At 59.6% G+C, this 16864-nt stretch overlaps 1 protein-coding gene and 3 long non-coding RNA genes across 4 annotated transcripts; all 4 read left to right on the top strand.

Moving 5' to 3' along the window:
- The first annotated feature begins 654 nt into the window (after window positions 1-654).
- On the top strand, window positions 655-2466 carry LOC132317745 (uncharacterized). Its single transcript, XR_009484164.1, has 3 exons — window positions 655-996; window positions 2057-2182; window positions 2419-2466. It is a non-coding gene; the product is annotated as an uncharacterized LOC132317745 (long non-coding RNA).
- Window positions 2467-3824: 1358 nt separating this feature from the next.
- LOC132317719 (maestro heat-like repeat-containing protein family member 2A) lies at window positions 3825-7770 on the top strand. Its single transcript, XM_059822819.1, has 7 exons — window positions 3825-3828; window positions 4637-4776; window positions 5475-5597; window positions 6126-6291; window positions 6694-6792; window positions 7283-7434; window positions 7708-7770. The coding sequence occupies exons 1-7, from the start codon at window positions 3825-3827 to the stop codon at window positions 7768-7770; spliced, it is 747 nt and encodes a 248-aa protein (XP_059678802.1).
- A 3589-nt stretch (window positions 7771-11359) lies between these two features.
- On the top strand, window positions 11360-12124 carry LOC132317678 (uncharacterized). The gene is made up of 3 exons (XR_009484153.1): window positions 11360-11380; window positions 11759-11799; window positions 12090-12124. It is a non-coding gene; the product is annotated as an uncharacterized LOC132317678 (long non-coding RNA).
- Window positions 12125-15473: 3349 nt separating this feature from the next.
- Window positions 15474-16281, top strand: LOC132317764 (uncharacterized). The gene is made up of 3 exons (XR_009484167.1): window positions 15474-15527; window positions 15846-15913; window positions 16257-16281. It is a non-coding gene; the product is annotated as an uncharacterized LOC132317764 (long non-coding RNA).
- The last annotated feature ends 583 nt before the right edge of the window (window positions 16282-16864 follow it).

The raw sequence follows: 16864 nt of genomic DNA on the forward strand, positions 1-16864 counted from the left end.
GCCAGCTCTGAAGAAGAGGGTGATGGGAATGCCTCGTGACTGAGGGCGCTCTGAGGAATAACCATGAGAAAACACTTGCTCCAGAACCTTGTCCAAACATCTATGTGACCCTTCTTTCTGATGGGACAGAGGAGTGACAAGAAAGGGAAAGATGCATCTGAAACCACACGCTGCCAGCAAGAGAAAGGCTTTCGGTGAAACTTAAGGCCCCAAGAGCCACCAAAGGAACGTGAGGACTTGGGAGGCCACAGAGACTCCGTTTACCCAAGGAGAGCGGGGAATGGCACAGACAGGGACAAGGAAGTGCCCCAGCTCATTCAGAGGGAAGGGAAGAAAGGTGTCCACTGCACAGGAGTGTAAAATAATAAAAATAAAAAAACCCCACAGATGCAGAGAAAGACAAAGAGGAAAAAATACGGAAGCACATCAAGCCCTCAGAGATAAGTTAAGAGGCACGATCAGAGAGAAGCAAAATAAGCCGTGCAACAGGGCAGAGCAGCTGAAGTCTCACAGGCGTGGACAAACAGAAGGAAAGTACTTTGTAAGTCCCAGAAAAAGTGTATGATGGTGGTGGTACCAGGAAACGTACAGTAGGGGAAAAAGCAAAACAAGCAATGTGACGATAACAAGGATTTAGTAGAGAGCAGGAAACTTCCACCACCATTTTCCCTCCCCATTCCAGCAACTGTCCCGAGATATCTGGGCAGACGTCACGCGGCCGGAGCTGTGGCTGTGTGAAGTTGTCTCCGGACACTGGACAAGGCTTTCACTTGGTCGTGCATAAAAGCCTTGAGGCATCAGATGGTCTCGTGCCTGCCCTGTGTACCATATAAACTGTGAGGAAGCAAATCAGTAAGCTGCCAAACTTTTGGAAGAAGACACCTCTCCTGTCTCCTCCAGAGCTCTCCGACTAGGCTATGATGAGAACTTCAGCACCAACAGTCACAGTGAGATTCCACCTCAATTGGCTCTTACCTCCAGAAGACAGCAGAAAAGGTTGTTGATGCAGGAAACCACCAGACTCAATTCCAATGCAGCCAAGATTCACACTGCGATCAGTTGCCCCCCCCCACCTCACAGGAATCCCTCAGCTCAGTCTCAAGCACACACAGCCCCATCTCCATCTCAGAAGAGATCTTTAAGCCCCCAAACAAACCACTGCCTCATCCCCACATGAGCGACCTGCCCTGATCCTCGTTCCTTTTCCCTCCATCCCTGGCTGTACCACACTGAAACGGTATTTCTTTCCCTACTCACATAACCACACCATATCCAAACACAGTAATAATCCTGCATAGGAAAACCGTCTGCAGTGCCCAGGGACTGCTCTTCCCCAGTTGCAGCACAGTGCACCACAGTGTCATGGTGTCATCACTGATGTAGTGCTGCACACTATACAACAATCAGCAGAAAACACAGGAGGTATAAGTCTTGACAGACTATTTTTTCTCCTTCACATATTCCCTTTAAATCATCTCTTCAACTCTTTCCAATAAGTATGTAGCTTTTGAAGATAACAGCTTTATAACAGATTTGAAGAAGTGCTTTTCTCCAAAGCTTTTCTGCTGTTCATCTACATTAGGAAAAATGTCTTTACTGAGAGAGTGGTGACACACTGGAATAAACTGCCCAGGGAAGTGGTGGAGTCACCCTCACTGGAGGTGTTCAAGGAACGTGTGGACGTGGCATTGCGGGACATGGCTTAGTGGGCATGGCGGTGTGTGATGTGTGTTGGGTTTTTTTGTTTGTTTGGTTTGGGGGTTTTTTTTGTTGATGGTTGGACTTGATGATCTTACACGTCTTTTCCAACCTTGGTGATTCTGTGACTACGTGTGTGTGTGATTCGTTGCTCATGTAATAAAAGAGTAAGCAAGTGTACCTAATTCCTCCTAACATGGGCATGACCAGGGTTCCCCCCACAGCCAAGGCCTAAAACTCACCACGGGGCGAAAGTGCGGGTGGACGGAGGAGTGGGTGGGTGCAGAGGCCGGACGGGCGTGGAGGCAGAAGGGGTCTCCAGCAGAAGCTGAGGGATGACTTTTTCCTGCTGTTGCAGCCACCTTTCTCCAGGAGCGGTCCGGGTCCTGGAAAGGCTGGAGCCGCATCAAGCAGGCTGGGACATATTCAAGCACGTCACTGAGACCAACAGGCAGCAGCAAGAGCTGCAGCGGCAGCCGCCCTGGTAAGTACCTCCAAACAGGGAAGGTGCTTCCCCCGGCTGCAGGGCCAGCCCGGGGTGGGGAAGAGGGGACTTCTCTGACACTCCTCGTGAGACAGAAGCAGGTTTTGGAGCCTGGCGTTGGACTGGAGCTCCCTGATGCCGGAGAGGGGCTTGCGGGGGACCTGGCTGGAGAGAGAGGGATCCCTCTGATGGCTGGCTCTGCCCTTTCCAACCCAGAGTCTGTCCTCCCTTTGCAGAGGCCTGGCACCAAGACGCCTTGCCCCGAGGGGGGAATACCTGTTTAGGACAGCCAAGGTCTCGCTGCACCTGACTCAGCCCCAGGCTGATCCGCTGCACGGAAGGCAGAAGGGGCAGTATGGAAGAGGAGCAACACAGTAACTGAGCTCTTGGGAACCTACTTGCAGAAGCCCCTCGCCGCTCCCGGCCCACCCGTGCGTAACCACACAGCATCACGCTGCGCCCCTGAAAGTAAGGCTGGGGCAGGGGAGGGCACCGGCCCGACCTGGACCCTCTCCACAGGCCACTTCTCCGCAGGCTGAGGGTGAGGCCACTTCTCCGCAGGCTGAGAGCCAGCCCCCCCACACACCTGGGGGCTCCTACGCCTCAGCAGGAGCTGACGGCCGCAACCCCAGGCCCCCGCAGTCAGTGGCTCGGCCTGGTGCTGGTGTTACAGAACATCCTGAAACGCAGGGTCAAAGTAGTGTAAAAGGAATGGAAATAATGTGAAGAAGATACTTTGTAATGCGTGCACCTGGTATGTAGACATAAAATTACAGTTAAAAACTGTCTCCACTAACTAACAGTAAGGATTACCACAAGGTCGAAGTCTAGGAAAATAGAATAGAGTGCCAAAACTGTTTTAAGGCTGACCTGCCTCATTGTCATGTGAAACCCACACCTCCTAGCTAGAAAACGCCCCCAACCCAAATAAGCCCCCTCCCCTCTGGGCATGCGTAGGGAATTGGAACTGTATCTGTAAGATGAAGTAAGAAAGGTACTAACCAATAGTTAGTTAAGGGGTAGGAGCAGTAGGCGTAACTAATATTGTCACCTGTTTTAAATCCCTGTCATGATTTCAGCCCGGGGTGCATGCTGGCTGGAGAGATCCCCCACGCACCCGGTGCCGAATGAAGTAATGCCTGCTCTTTAATAGACCAGTGTGAAGGGGTTCCATTCCCGATTTCGGTGACACTGGCACTGAGGGAGGGAGCAGGAGGGCGCCCGACCGGGACTGGGCTGGGCACCCTCCGCCTGTTCGTGCTGCGAGGCCTCAGGGCGAGGGCCCGCGCCTTCCCCTGAGAAGGCCCAGCACGGCCCGCAGGGCGGGATGGGCCAGGAGCAGCTGTGCCCCGAGGGCCCAGACAGGCTGGGCTGGGGCCCCCCATCAGCGCTGATGTTCTGGGCTGAAAATGGGAAAATGGGGAAAAACTTTGCCATGCATGTTTACTGGAGGCTTGTGGCCTGATGCTGTCAGGCCCTGGGTGCCAGCGAGGCTTTCCAGATGGCTGAGTAACGCCGTGCGGCTGTGAGCGGTGGCACAAACTGCTCCGGTGGCCTCGGGTCCCTGGAGGGGGACGTGGATCGGGGACGGGGCTGGGAAGGGCTCTCGGGAGAAAGTCCTTGCTAGAACTGTTCGAGGACCATGAGTGAGTTCAAGTGATGGAGAATGGGGCCCCTGCATTTCGGGGCCTGTGGAGATCCGCAGGGTGCTGCGTGTCTGGTCCCCGCCCCGCGGCGTGTCCCCAGCACGTGTCCCTGTGTCACAGCAGCCCTCTGTGAGGCGCCGCGCTCCGCACGGGTGTCACAATGGCCAGGCTCTATATCTTCCCAAGGGGCTGGTGCTGCCCCAGTTTCTCATAGTGTTTGCAGGAGGAGGACCCAGAGAGAGCAGTGCGTCCATCTGGGGGATCCTGCTGCCCTGAGGAGGATGAGAGCACTCAGAGGTGAGGGGGTGGTGGGGGGCTGGGGGCTGCTGCCTGCTGGGGGCTGCGTCCCCGTCACCTCTCATCCTGCTGCCAGGCACCTCCGAGAGGGCTCTGGCTCCATCCTCTCCCTGCCCTCCGTGGGGCAGCTGGGGACTGCTCAAAGACGACCTGGCCCGGCCGACTCTTGTCGGGACTGCCCAGCCCCAGCCCTCCCAGCGCCTCCTTGCAGGGTCCCATGTCCATGTCCCGCCCAGCTCGGGGCCCCTGTGCTGGACTCGCTCTAGCGCATTGCTGCCATTCTGTCACTGGGGAGCCCAGAATGGATCCAGTCCCCCAGTGTGGTATTCCCAGTGCGGTCTTCCCAGTGCCGCAGTGAGGGGAAGACTCCCTTCCCTCGTCCCAGTGACTGCCCTCTTGCCAGTACAGGCCAGCACGGGCTGTTAGTGCTGGGAGAGGCTGGGAAGATCCTCTCCCCTCCCTGGTGTAAAAGCCCTGCAGCCAGCAAAATGATTTCTTTCTTTTCTTCCAGCTCTCTGCCCGTGCTTTGGTTCTCAGTCCAGACCTGCACATCCTGAGGATGGAGGCAGGGCAAAGAAGGCTGTCCCTAAAGCCGTCACTATCTCTGTGGCTAGTGGGGCTTCTCTGCTAAAGCGGCTGCAAGACCATGAGGTGAGACAAGGGGGCTCGAGGGCTCCCCTCCAAGCCCTTGACTTCCCCAGGTGCCGTGGCAGAGGGGGATCTCGCCTGATGGCACCTCTGCCCTCCTGCAGGCGCTTCGTCCCCAAGCGCCGATCCTGCCGCTCCAGCTGGACTAATGCCACTGCTCCCTCCCTCCTTTCCCTGGGAGCTTGCAGTGCTCTCCTGGACAAGGCAAAGCCTCTGGCATAAATCCCAGCATCTCTCCAGCACCTTTGCCCAAGTGCTCAAGGCCCCACCTTAGCTTTGGTTCCAGAACTGTCCCAGCGCCTGGGCTCCTGCCTGTGCGAGGGGAGCGACACTGTGCCCCAAGGTGCAGGGAGTTCATGGCTCCCCCTCCTCAGGGACTGGTCTCATTCCCACATCTTCCCCTTCCTCGCCTGGCACTGTCCGTCTGACCTCCACCATCCCCCATCCTCAGGAACGACTTCCTAGGCTCCCGCATGGCCCTTTACCCTGGTGGAATCAACCTCCCTGTCTGGCTCTCTGGTAGTGTCAGAGGTGCCGTGGAAGATCTTGCCATTCCCCATGGCTGTCCTGACCGATGCCTGCAGTTCGTACCTCGTGCCCATGGCAGAGAGATGATTTGGGGGGCAGTAGGTCTCTCTCATGGGTCCCTGGCAACGAGGGCAAAGCAAGTCCCATCACTCCCATCTGTGGTCTGTCCCCAGGGTGACCGAGTGGAGACATACCGGGAGCTGGAGAGCTTCTTGCAAGGAGACGATGGCAGTTTGCAGAGCGGTGTCGTGAACCGCCTGATAGCAGAGGTGTCCAGTGACATGCGAGCAGCCCAGGTGAGCTTGTTCTCTTTCAAGGCCGCCAAAGCAGCCTGCCTCTGGCCCTGGTTTTTGGGGAAATCCAGAGCAGCACAGAGATGTTCCTCAACTATTCAGACCCAGTGGAGGTCCGAAGGGGACTCCTCCTTATAGGGCATTTGAAGAGGAGATGCAGAGAGTAGTGCAGAGAGGTGGACGCGGGGCTGTTTCTAACTGAGCGAGAGCTGGGTTCAAGCTCACTTGAGGAACAGTCCTGGGAACCCAGCAGCCCCGTGGAGAGGCCCCAGGGGGTCCTTGAGTCTGTGACAGTTTGTTCCTGGCATCTCTGCAGAGAGGGAGAGAAGGCAGCAGCACAGGGCTGTGCTAGGGAAAAGCCTCCCTCGTCTCACCGGGGAGCTGCTCGCCTACCCCAGGGTACAAGAGGCAGCAGGCGCCCGGTCTGAGCGAACTGCCCCGTGGGGTCTTGCAGGTGAGGCAGGGGCGTTCAGCCTGTCCGAGTGCCTCAGCCTTTTTCTCAGGAGTGTTTAACTTGTGGCACTTTTTCAGGGTGTGACAGATGATGTGAAGATGGCTGCTAGCGACGTCCTGGTGGCTCTGGCCCGCTCCCGCTTCCACTTTGTCATGTCTGAGCTCCAGAGCCACCTGAAGGCCATGGGGAAGGTCCCTGATGAGATCGTGCTCCTCACCTTGGGCAAAATGGCCCGCAGCTACGGTACGGCACCCTGGGCCTCTTGGTTTGGGTAGGGGTCTGTGATAACGGGGAGAAAGCACCCTCCCCCTTCCTGAAGGCTCTGTGTTGAACTGGGGGGCTATGAAGTCGCCATGCCTCCTTGCTCTGTGCCAGGGCTGGCCGGCAGCTCTGCCTTACTAGCCCAGTCCTGGTTCCTGGAGGATGGGAACCCACTGGAGACAAACCCGCAGGGTCTCTGCCCCGCACTGTCCTCCCCATTTCCCTAAAGGGCTTTCCTGTGTCCCCCTTGGGGAAGGCAGCCCTCCCCACACCCTCTGGCATGTCCCACATGGCCCAGCAGCCCCAGCCTTGCCAGGGATCGACCCCGGTCTCCCGTGTCTCTCACTGACCCTCTCGGTCCCTCTGTCCCTGCCTTCTCTGCAGCCCTGCGGTGCATCCCCTTCGTGGGAATGACGCTGCTTGCCCTGCGTGCCATGCTGAGCCGGGTGGGGAGTGGCCGGATCCTGCGCGCCGTCTGCAGTGGTGAGTGTCGGCTCCTTAGCTGGGGTCCCAGGGTCAGGGGCTGGGGTGGCCGTTGATGCCTCCCTGTGATCTCAGAGGGAACATGGCAGGTGTCAGCCCACAGTGAGGTCAGGCCTTGGCGATCCCAAACCGCTGTGAGTGTGCAGAAGGAGCGGGAGAAGCCTCGGAGGTTTCTGTGGGCAGGACGCGACGGTGCTGCACAGGGGAACTCCTGGGTCCCTTCCCATGGCTTCTGTTCCCCTGTTTACCCTGGGAAATACTGGAGGGGAACAGGCCATTGAGGAGGAAAAGGATGGGGAGGAGGAGAGAAACAGTGGGGTGTTTGAAACCAGACACCTCAAGGGCAGAGCTTGGCCTCAGATGCAGATCTGGTCCTGGGCTGAGCCCTGCGGAGCCTGGGACCGTCCTTAGAGCAGGCTTGGGTGAGGGTGCAAGGTACCGTCCCTGCTGCAGACTGTCACGTGCTGCCCTTCCCTTTCTCCTGGTGCAGTTCTGGAGCAATGGTCAAAAGGGGTCAATACATACTTCGGCAGCCAGGAGCAATGCGCCTTCCCTCGCAACGGGGAAGCGCAGCTCTGTGAAGACATTTACCCAGTCTTCTGTTACGTGTTGGTAAATTGGCTGGGCTGCGAGGAAGAAGAGGTAAGAAGTGCTGCTTTCCACGCCTGGGGCCACAGCGGGGATGTCCACGTTGGTGGGTCTGTCTGTGGCTGGTGGGGTGCGAGCAGAGGGGTGAGGGGAGGGAGCGGTCTGAATGAGAAAGCATCCCAGGCCGGGAGGCTGCTGTCACTGTGCCTGGGGCTGGAGGCTCTCTGGCAGGAAGCAGCCGAGTCCTGGGGCCTTTCTGCAGGGAGGGCTGGGGTGCGTACGTGGGGAACTGCTCTCTCTCCTCTGGAGTGAGCCCTTCTGCTGCAGGGCAGAAGGGAAAGGGAAACCCCTCCCAGTGGGAAGGGCAGACTGGTGTGCAGGCGATGCTGAGTGCTAGGCAGACCTTCAGCCCTCCAAGCAGAGCCTCTCCCTTCCCTCTTCAGGACAAGCAGGCTGTGCTCAGGGCAGTGGCTGCCATGATGGAGGTCCTGCTGCGTGAGGAGCAGCACCGCGAGCATGCCTGGGAGCAGCTCCTCTGGCTGCTGCACCAATCTCAGGAGGTCCGAGACACCTCCCGGGTCAACAAGGTGAGGTGTTGCGCAGGGCCCGGCGTGGCTGCTGGGGTGGGTCTGCGCGAGTGCCACGAGGCACTGGGGAGCTGTGGGGTGCCAGGAGGAGCTGGGAAGGCCTTAGAGAAGGAACAGGGAGGGGGAGAGCAGAGGAGGCCTGAGACTTCCCCGCACTCTTTGGGCAAGAAAAGAGAAATGCAGGGAGGGGCCAGAAGGGAGGCAAGAGTCCCCAGGGCTCGTCTTCTCAGGAAGGGAGGCATTGCCATCTCTGTAGGGCTCTGTGTGTGGGAAGAGCTTTGCCCTAATGCCCAGGGCCGTGTCCAGTCCCGTCCAGTGAGGGCTGAGGTCTGATGAGTGGGAAGTGCCGGGAAACGGAGTTGTCAACAGCGGGCTCTGTTCAGAGGAAAGAGACCCTGCCGATGCTGCTCTGAGGGGAGGGCAAACAAGAAGCCCCATCCAGGAGGGTTTGTGGTTTTCCCTGGGAGCTGCTGTTAGGGACTCCCCTTCTCCCAGATGTGCTGGATTTCTCCCTTCCCAAGTGCCTTTAAGTAGCTTTAGCCTCCTCTTCCTCCCCCGTTGTCTCACAGACCTTCCTGCAGGCCAGGAACACGCCAGGATTTGTGAGACAGGTGCCACGTAGGTTCCTTAAGGCTGCAGGAGGCCTGATCCTGGCTGTTCGGAATGGGCCTGAGGGGCAGCCCTGTTCCCACAGTGATTTCCCTCTCAGCCAAGTCGCAGCAGGACTCTGGGAGAGGAGGGCAGAGAGCACCCTTTCTTTTCAGTCCCCCTCAATGCTGATGCAGATTTCTTTAAAACAGACCTTGTTCCCACAGCTCCCTGACGTGACCAAAGAGCCTGGCCTGGCCCCTAAGGCAGAACTTCCCCGCTGCATCGCACTGCAGGGTAAGGAGAGGAGACTGGGCGATCCCCCGTCGTGCTGTGGCGGCTCTCTCCCTGTCCTCGGCAGTCAGAGGCAGCTGCCTGCTAGTGCAGAATGCGATTTCTTCCCTGCAGCACGAATATGCCCTGAGGAGACGGGCATGTTTCTGCACTCCCCGGAGAGCGCTGGGAGCAAGGCCGGTCGCGTGGCAGCCCTGGGCCTGCTGGGAGCGCTGGCCCACTCTGACGGTCAGTGCCATGGGCAGGGACAGAAGGCAGGGGTTGGGGCTGCTGGGCTGAGAGCAGGAACAGGCTGAAAGCGGTGCACCTGCACCCAAAAGGAGCTGCAAAGAGCGGGTCCCCCAGCCGAGCTGATGCCCTGCGACAGGGCTCGAGCTCTCCTCCGGCAGTTAGAAATGGTGGCACACCAGGGATGATGCTCCAAGCTCAGTAACACGGGCAGGCTGGTGGGTGGGCGGGTGGGCTGGTGCACAGGAGCTGCTTGTACCCAAGTCATTTCTCACGTGCTCTGTGTTACCATATTACCATAGCTTTCAGTCCCTATAAAACAGCTGTGCCTCTAGAAATGGAGTCACTCTGGCTACGCCGCTGCCTCCTGTGAAGTCAGAGTCAGGCCCCGCTTTTCTGTCCTGTTGGTGTGCGAAAAACTTGGAAGCTTCTGCCATTGGGGCTCTGCCTCAATGCACACCTCTCCATATCTCTTCCAGCACCTGCAGTGAGAGAGAAGCTGCCCCAGGTGATGGAGGCCATGGGGTCAGTGTGCAACGACCCCAGTGCCCAGGTGAGCTGGTTTGGGAAGGGACAGTGCCACCAGGGGAGGCAGAGGAAGCCTTTCCCTCAGGGCAGAGCTGGGGTGCCTGGGGAGGTGCCGGCGCATTGCCCAGGCAGTGGGTGATGGCTCCTCCCCGGGGAGAGCTGGCAGAGTGGAGCAGGGAGGTCGCTGTGCTCGCTGGGGCAAATGCCCGTCCAGCCTGGTGCTAAAGCCCAGCCCTGATGGCCGGAGCGAAAGCTTCTGCCGTGCGCTTGTCATCTCTCCGCGAGCCACAAAGGCTGCCCCCAAGCAAAGGTGGCTTCCCTTTGGGTTTTGAACAGGAGGACCGTAACCACGCTCTCCCCTGGCAGGTGCGGAGGGCAGTTCTGGAGTTCATCCGGGAGCTGCTCAGCTCCGGCTCCCAGAGCTGCTGGGCATGGGATGTGGTGGGGCACATCTTCAGCGAGTTCAGCCGGACCTCATGCAGACTGGTAAGGGCAGAGCGGGACACCTGGGGCTTCCAGCAGTGCCTGGCCTGTGCTGAGAGCTTCTGCAGGCATCCTTGAGCATGGAGAGCTCCACGCTGCAGGGCCATCAGCGCCGGCGCTGCCATTGGAATGACCTGCAAATGGCTGTTCCTCCTGTGTGTGTGTGCTGATGTTGGTGGAGACGTCAGTGAATGATGAGGGTTTGCACCCGGGCGTGCCACCTGGGACTGTGGGGCTGCCTGCGCACCCCACAGGCTGAGCTGTGCCCACAGACACCTTCAGCAAAGCTGCCTTGCAAAGGGAGGGGTCTTCTAGGGACAGGACATCCTCCATCCTTAAGTGCTCACAGACAATCAGCAAAACACAGCCACTGCAGCCAGATGGGCCTGGCTAGAGGATCTTTCTGTGGTGTTCTCAGACTCTGGCCCTCCAAAGCATGCCCTGCCCATCCAATAGCAGTCTGGGGACCCGCATCCCTTCTGGCAAGGGGACAGGCCGTCTGGCAGTCCCTTTGGTGAGTGTTTCCAGCTGGGTGCCCAGGAGATGAAGGATGGGCATGGCTGAGCCTTTTGCTGACTTGCTGAGGATCTTCCCTCTGGCTAGAGCCTCCCTCCAACCAGGGGATCTGTGGGTGTTGCTTTGCTCCAGGGCTTTCTAGTCCTTCCCAGGGTCTGGGAAGTGGTTCCCGAGCTGGGTCTGGCCGTTCTTGTCCTCCTTCTGGAGGTCGGTGCTCCTGGGAGGTTGGCGCAGGAGCACTGGTGAGGCCATGCCTGAGCCTTGTCGGTCGGGAGCTGAGACTAACAGGGGTTTTGCCAACTCTGTCTTACAGGTGGCAGGAGGCCTTTTTGCCTGGGTAACACCGGAGGAAGGAGCTCTTCGAGCCCTGTGTGTGGACATCCTGGGCTCGCTGGACGTCTCTCTGAGAGGGATGACCAAAGTAAGTCACCCTGTGCCCTGCTGCTGTGGCCACTTCTTGCCTTCAGGGCATTTTTCTTCATGCTTCCCCATGCTGTGAACCTCTTCCCTCACATGTGCTGAAGCACACAAGGCTCAGGGAACCGCAGACTGTCACTTTTGTCTTTGAGCTGAATAGAAATGCTGATGTGGTGAATTGCCTGGTTCTTCTCTGCAGCTCCTGTGGCCGAGGCTGCTGCAGTATGTGGTGCCAGCCCAGTACAGTGGCATGCTGATCCTGCTCTCCCACTGTCTCCGAGCCCTAGTTGAGAGACGGGAGAGTGCAGGGTGTGAAGAAGACAAGGAGGAGCCTGACGCCGTGGACTCCCAGGAGCGAGGTAGAAGCTAATGGGTTCATCCAGGGGCTTGGCCAGTCTGTGTCTACATGCACCCTGCCAGCCCTCAGCAGAAGCCTGGGAGAACGAAAGGGCGGAGCCAGGCTCTGCTGCTGGGCACGAGGGGCTCTGCCCTGCATTGCCCCTTGCCCAGCGCAGAGGCCTGCCTCTCCTGCTCGCAGCACTCTCCTGGCGAGCTGGAGCTTGTTCCTGGCCATGCTGGAGCTGCCTTCGTCCCGTGCTGGGCAGCCCTGGGGATTTCTCCCGGGTCAGCGCCGTGGCAGCACAGCTGCTCTCAGCCCTGTGCGGGGCATGGGAGGCGCGATGGGCACGGCATGGCAGGGGCTTGTTGGCTCACCCAGCCTTTCTTCCTCCCCACAGCCCGGCTGCCGGCTCCCCAGGCCCTGCTGGCTCGGCTGCTGGTGAGTAGTGGGGCCCGGGGGAAAGAACTTTTCTGGCCAGGGGTGGTGGGGGAGCCCAGGGCAGAGATGCTGTTGAGGCCCGTGCCGGGATCCCCCAAGGAGGAGGCAGTGTGCCTGAGACTGCCTGGGCCTGTCCGGTATCCCACTCCTTTCTTGGGGCTAGCAGCACCGCAGGTGCAGGAGCGGCATCGAGCTCCCTCCATCCCTCCATCCCTCCCTCCCTCCCTCCCTCCCGGGAAAAACTGCAGCTCTGGTGGCAGGAGTGACCCTTCTCTCCTGCCCTCGCCTAGGTGGTGGCAGCAGCTCCTCACAAGAGCGGCGAACGTGCCGTCGCTGCCTTGCAGCTGCTGCAGGCCCTGCATGGCAGGATACACCGAGCCTTGGGGGTGGTGTGGACTACCGAGATCCCCCTCCTGCTGCAGTACTTGGAAGGTAAAGTGCGGGTGGGGAGGGAGAGGCTGGGGGGAGGGAAGGGGAGCAGGAAAATGCAGCTTCCCAGCGTGACGGAGGAGAATTGTCCCCAGTTCCCCAGCACTTGCTCTGCAGCCTTTCCCCTTCCAGGGAGCCAAAGCTGAGGCTGGGGGCAGCCGTCCCCCAGTGTGATTTGGCCCAGGGGATGGATGGGGCTGTTGATGTCCTTTTGGAGGGCAGGTCTTGGCGGCACCCCCATGTCCTGGCCGGGACGGTGTTTGGGGGAGGGACAGGACTGGTGCTCCTGGAGGGGGTGCAGCCCCTGGCTTTGGAGAACCAAGTTGCCAGGCCAGGCCAGGTTTGCAGCAGCTGTCCTTGGCAATAGCCTGGGAGAAGAGCTGCAAATGGGCAGAAAGTGGTGGGTCATTAAGGAGAAAATGTGTGTTGCCAATGCACGCTGGCACGCAGTGGTCGGAGTTGTTCTGGGAGCTGCAGTGAAGCAGTGGGGATCTGCCGTGGACAGCACGTCCTTGCCCAGCTTGAATCAGTGGCCCTGACAAATGTTCCTGGGATCCCTCCTGGTCTTTGGCCTCACAAGGGCTTTGGTGTAGGTGCTTGTAGGCCCTTTCTAGTGTGATGGCCTGGGAATGTTGGGAGGTCTGACCGCAAAGGAGACCACAGGGCTTGTCTTTGGTGTGAGCTTAAATAGCAGCGAGGGCTTTTGCTTCCTCTTGCTTTCTAGGGAAAACCGAGAGGTCCCTGGACTCTGCAGAGTGGGAGCATCATGTGCTCAAGGTACAGCATCCTTGGGGGGTGTCACAAATAGAGGGGGAGAAGAGGGAACAGACAAAGTTGTGGGAGGAAGCTCGGGGTTGCCTGTGTAGGCAGCAGGAGGTGGGGGCACCTCCTGAGTGCCCTGTGCCTCCCCCCGCAGTAGGTGCCTGCCCGCTCAGAGGAGCTGCTGTCTGTGCACGTGCCACGGCTGATGGCTAATGCCCTCTATCGCTGTGGCACACGCCTTAGCACTGCCTCCTCCTCCATGTCTGGCATGCCGGGGGGGTCTCGCCTGAGGTGTTAGGAGAAGAGGGAGGCTGGTGAAAAGAGGGCTGGGTGGGGCAGGGGAAGAGTCTGCCGTTCCCAGTAGCTCCCCTCAGCAGTGTCCCGGGACATGCGAGCGTAGAAAGCATCCTGGCCAAGGGCAGGGGAACACTCGCTTCCTCTCTGTTCCCCACAGTTCCTGCGAGCGTCGCTGGAGCCCATCGAGGACAGGGCCTGGACCATGGGCCTGAGCCAGGAGCTGAGCCAGCAGCTGGGCAGCTCTGCCCCCAGCTCCTGGGAGAAGGTGTGTCTCCTGCCCCGCGCCAGGGCTGGGGCTCTGCCCACGCAGGCGGTTTTCATTGCTTCCCCTTCTCTTGCCCCCAAAATGCGCCTCCCTGGGCTACTCCAGTGGCTGGCTACCACCAGGGGTGGTCGGGTCTGTCTGGGGCCAGACCTTTCCTGACAGGTCGGGCCGTGACCACATCTCGGATGTGGCCTCTTCTCTTGCAGCTTTTCCTGTACAAGGCCCTTGGGACAGTGCTGGCAGCTTGTCAGGATCTCAGACACGTCCAAGGGCAGGTGCTGAGGTTCCTGCAGGAGACAAGCTTTGTGCAGCTGTCTGAAGCCCAGGTGAGGTGATGTTCATGTCCTGCGCATCCCCTGCCTGTTCCTGGGGGAGAGGCAGGGCTGCTCCAGACCTCGATTTCCCCCATGCTGCCATTTCCCCCTTGCCGCAATGTCCTGCCTGGCCGTTGTTGCTGGCCATGGCCGAGTGCCTGGGCTGGAGCCAACTCCCTGTTTCTCTGTGGTTGCAGGGAATGATTTCTGTTGTGTCCCACACGGCTGAGAGCCACTTCCATCTGGTCTTGGACACGGTGACCATGTTCTCCGCTGCTTTCACCAGAAGCTGGTTTTATCGGACTTCCATGGGCTGGAAGGTAAAGGAGGCAGGGTTTCCCTGTTTGGCTTTCCTTTTTTGGCCTTCTTTCACTTCTACACCTGCAGCAGCCAAGTTGTGGCAGCTGCCTTGAGATAAGCATTCGTGTAAGAGCTAGCCGAGACCTCTGTTTCAGAGGGGACGTCCTGGCATTGGGGCCCCTGAGGTGTCTTTGGAGAGGAGGGGGTTTGACACCGGGTGGATCAGAGCCACCTGGGGCAGCTGCAGCGGTTGCTTGCTTGCAGCCACCTTGCCCCTGACTTAACTTCAGCAGGAGCTGGCGACAAGGGGGTGGGCACGGTGTGACACTCTGACCCTTCCCCAAAGCTGAGGGCCAAGAGCAGGAGCCTGGTGAAGTCTCGCTGGCTCTGCTCCCCACCTGGGGGCTGTGGGGAAGCCTTTCAGGGCAGGGCAGGGCCCTACAGAGAGAGCGGTGCAGCCTGGCCTGGGGAGGTGAGCAGAGTGGGCTCATCTGCACCCCTGACGCGCACGGGCTGCGTGTCTGAGCAGGACCGTGGCAGGCTCTGTCAGATACCTTTCCACAGAAAGGTTCCAGGCAGCTCCTCGACCTCTCAAATCAGTGGTAAAAGAGCCAGCAGTGTGTGCGATGCTGGCTGCACCTCATCCCCATCCCCATGCGAGATCCCAAGCTGTGGGATGGGAACAACTTCTGGCCCTGGAGCTCGCAGCTCGAGGAGTGGCTTGGGGAGCTGCTGGGAGGTGCCCAGGGAAACAAGGAGCTGGTGAGGGTGCAGGGCAGGGCCTGCCGCAGGAGCCTGCCAGAGTCCCGGGGCTGACCTCTCGGGGCATCTCTGTTGACACAGGTCCAGCGGTGGCAGAAGATGGAGAGCGCCCAGGCCATTCGTGCTGCTCTGATGCGCACCTACAGCGGCATTGCGCTGCGTGCCCCCAAGGAGCAGCTGCTCACCCGCGTGGATAAAGAAATCGTGGGCAACATCCTGCGGCTCTCCAGAGCTAAACAGAGGGTAGGAGCATGGGGCGCGCAGGGCAGGGATGTGCCAGGGCAGGGTGTCCCAGCTCCAGCCCCTTGGGGCTGGGGTGTACCGAGATGGTCAGTCTCTTTCTAAAGATCTCCCAAGGAAGGGTTTGTCCTCAACATCCAGATCCAGCCCCCCATGGGTTTCCCCTGCCCATGCTCTTCTTCCACCTCTCAGCCCTTCAAAGAGTTGAAGGGGTGCTTTGCTCTCTTTGGCCTCAGGACTTGCAGCTCAAGCTCGCCCTGGTGCAGAGCATCACCGAGGTCAGCTGTGCAATCCAGGCTGTGGGCAACTGCGGCAGCTTTGAGCTGTCCTTAAAGCAGGAGGCAACGTGGACCTTGCTGGTGAGTGCCTGTAGCCGGGGCGGTTGCACGGGGGAGTTTTGGGCTGTGCCATCGGACTCCTTACCCCAGAGGCACGATGGTCTCTGGGCTTCACGTGAGCTCCTGGAGCTGGGTCCGGAGCTGGTGGGGCTCTTGAGTGCTGGTGCTGGGTGGCTGTGGTTGGGGAGCAGGGGCCCTTCTGCGGTGCCTTTGGGGATGCGTGGGGGTGACGGGGCAGTGTCTGCCCAGGCCTGGCAGCAGAACGTGTCCCCCCAGGGGAGGCGGGAGGGCCGTCCCGTGCCCCTGCCAACTCTGTGCTTCTCTCTCTGGGACTTGCAGGACTGGATCAAGGGGGAGCCCTGGGACTCCCTGGTGTATGGGGTGTTCCAGGCCCTGGAGGAGTTGAGGTGAGGTCTGTTCCACCGTGTGCCCCATCCCAGCTGGCTGGGGCAGCCCCAGTGGCCTTGAGCATGGGGCCGGGAGCTGCTGGGGCTGTGGAGTGGGAGGGTGTCCCCCATGTCGGGTGTCTCCCACAGGAAGGGAGCCCCCGGGGTTCCTTAACCTGGGGGCAGGGGTTTGCCTGCTGCCTGGGAGGAGGCAGGAATTGCTGGCGCTGAAGGCAGTGCTCGCTGGCATGGGCGGAGGTGTTGGATTTGGGGCCCTCGATTAGGAGGAACCCAGGTGTGGTTTGAGCCACTCTGGAGACAGTAAATCTCCTTTGTGTTTTCTCTTCCTTTTTCCTCTGGCCAGCAAGCTGAGGCCACCTCTGAGGCGGAAGGAAAATCGCAAGCTGCTGTCAGTGTGCTGCCAGAGTGTCTTGTCCTGTCCTTCCCAGGAGCGGATGAAAAAGGGCAGGAAGACAGTGAGGGCAGCTGTGAACATGCAGGTACCCGCCGGCCAGTGCCTGCCCACCCCTGGGTCAGGATCCCACCTCAGTGCGCCCCGGCAGCCCCCATGATGCAGAACCTCAGCTCTGCTTTCCTGCTTTCAGCTTCTGCACAGGAGATGCATGGAAGATCTGGGCCATCTCCTAGAAACCTTTCTGGAGGCAGAGGTGACCTCTGCCTGCTTTGATGACGTGGTCCATGTGAGTAGCCGTGGGGCAAGAGGGAAAGTGTTGCAGGGGCAGAGAGTGGAGGCCTTAGAGGGTGTTAGGAGGTGGATACCTTTCCTGCGGGAACGTGGGGCTTTGGCTCCTTGCTCTGAGGCTGTGCGTCTGGCCGGGGCCAGGGGCTGAGCTGGGGGATGGGAGCGCCCGGCCACTGCAGCCTCAGGCCAGGCAGAGCAGTGGGCCCTGATAGAGGGAAAGCCCAGAGCCAGCCCTGAGCTGGCTGAGAGCAGCCTGGAGGAAGGCTGGA

The sequence above is a fragment of the Gavia stellata genome, chromosome 11, assembly GCF_030936135.1.
Source record: "Gavia stellata isolate bGavSte3 chromosome 11, bGavSte3.hap2, whole genome shotgun sequence".
NCBI lineage: Eukaryota > Metazoa > Chordata > Aves > Gaviiformes > Gaviidae > Gavia > Gavia stellata.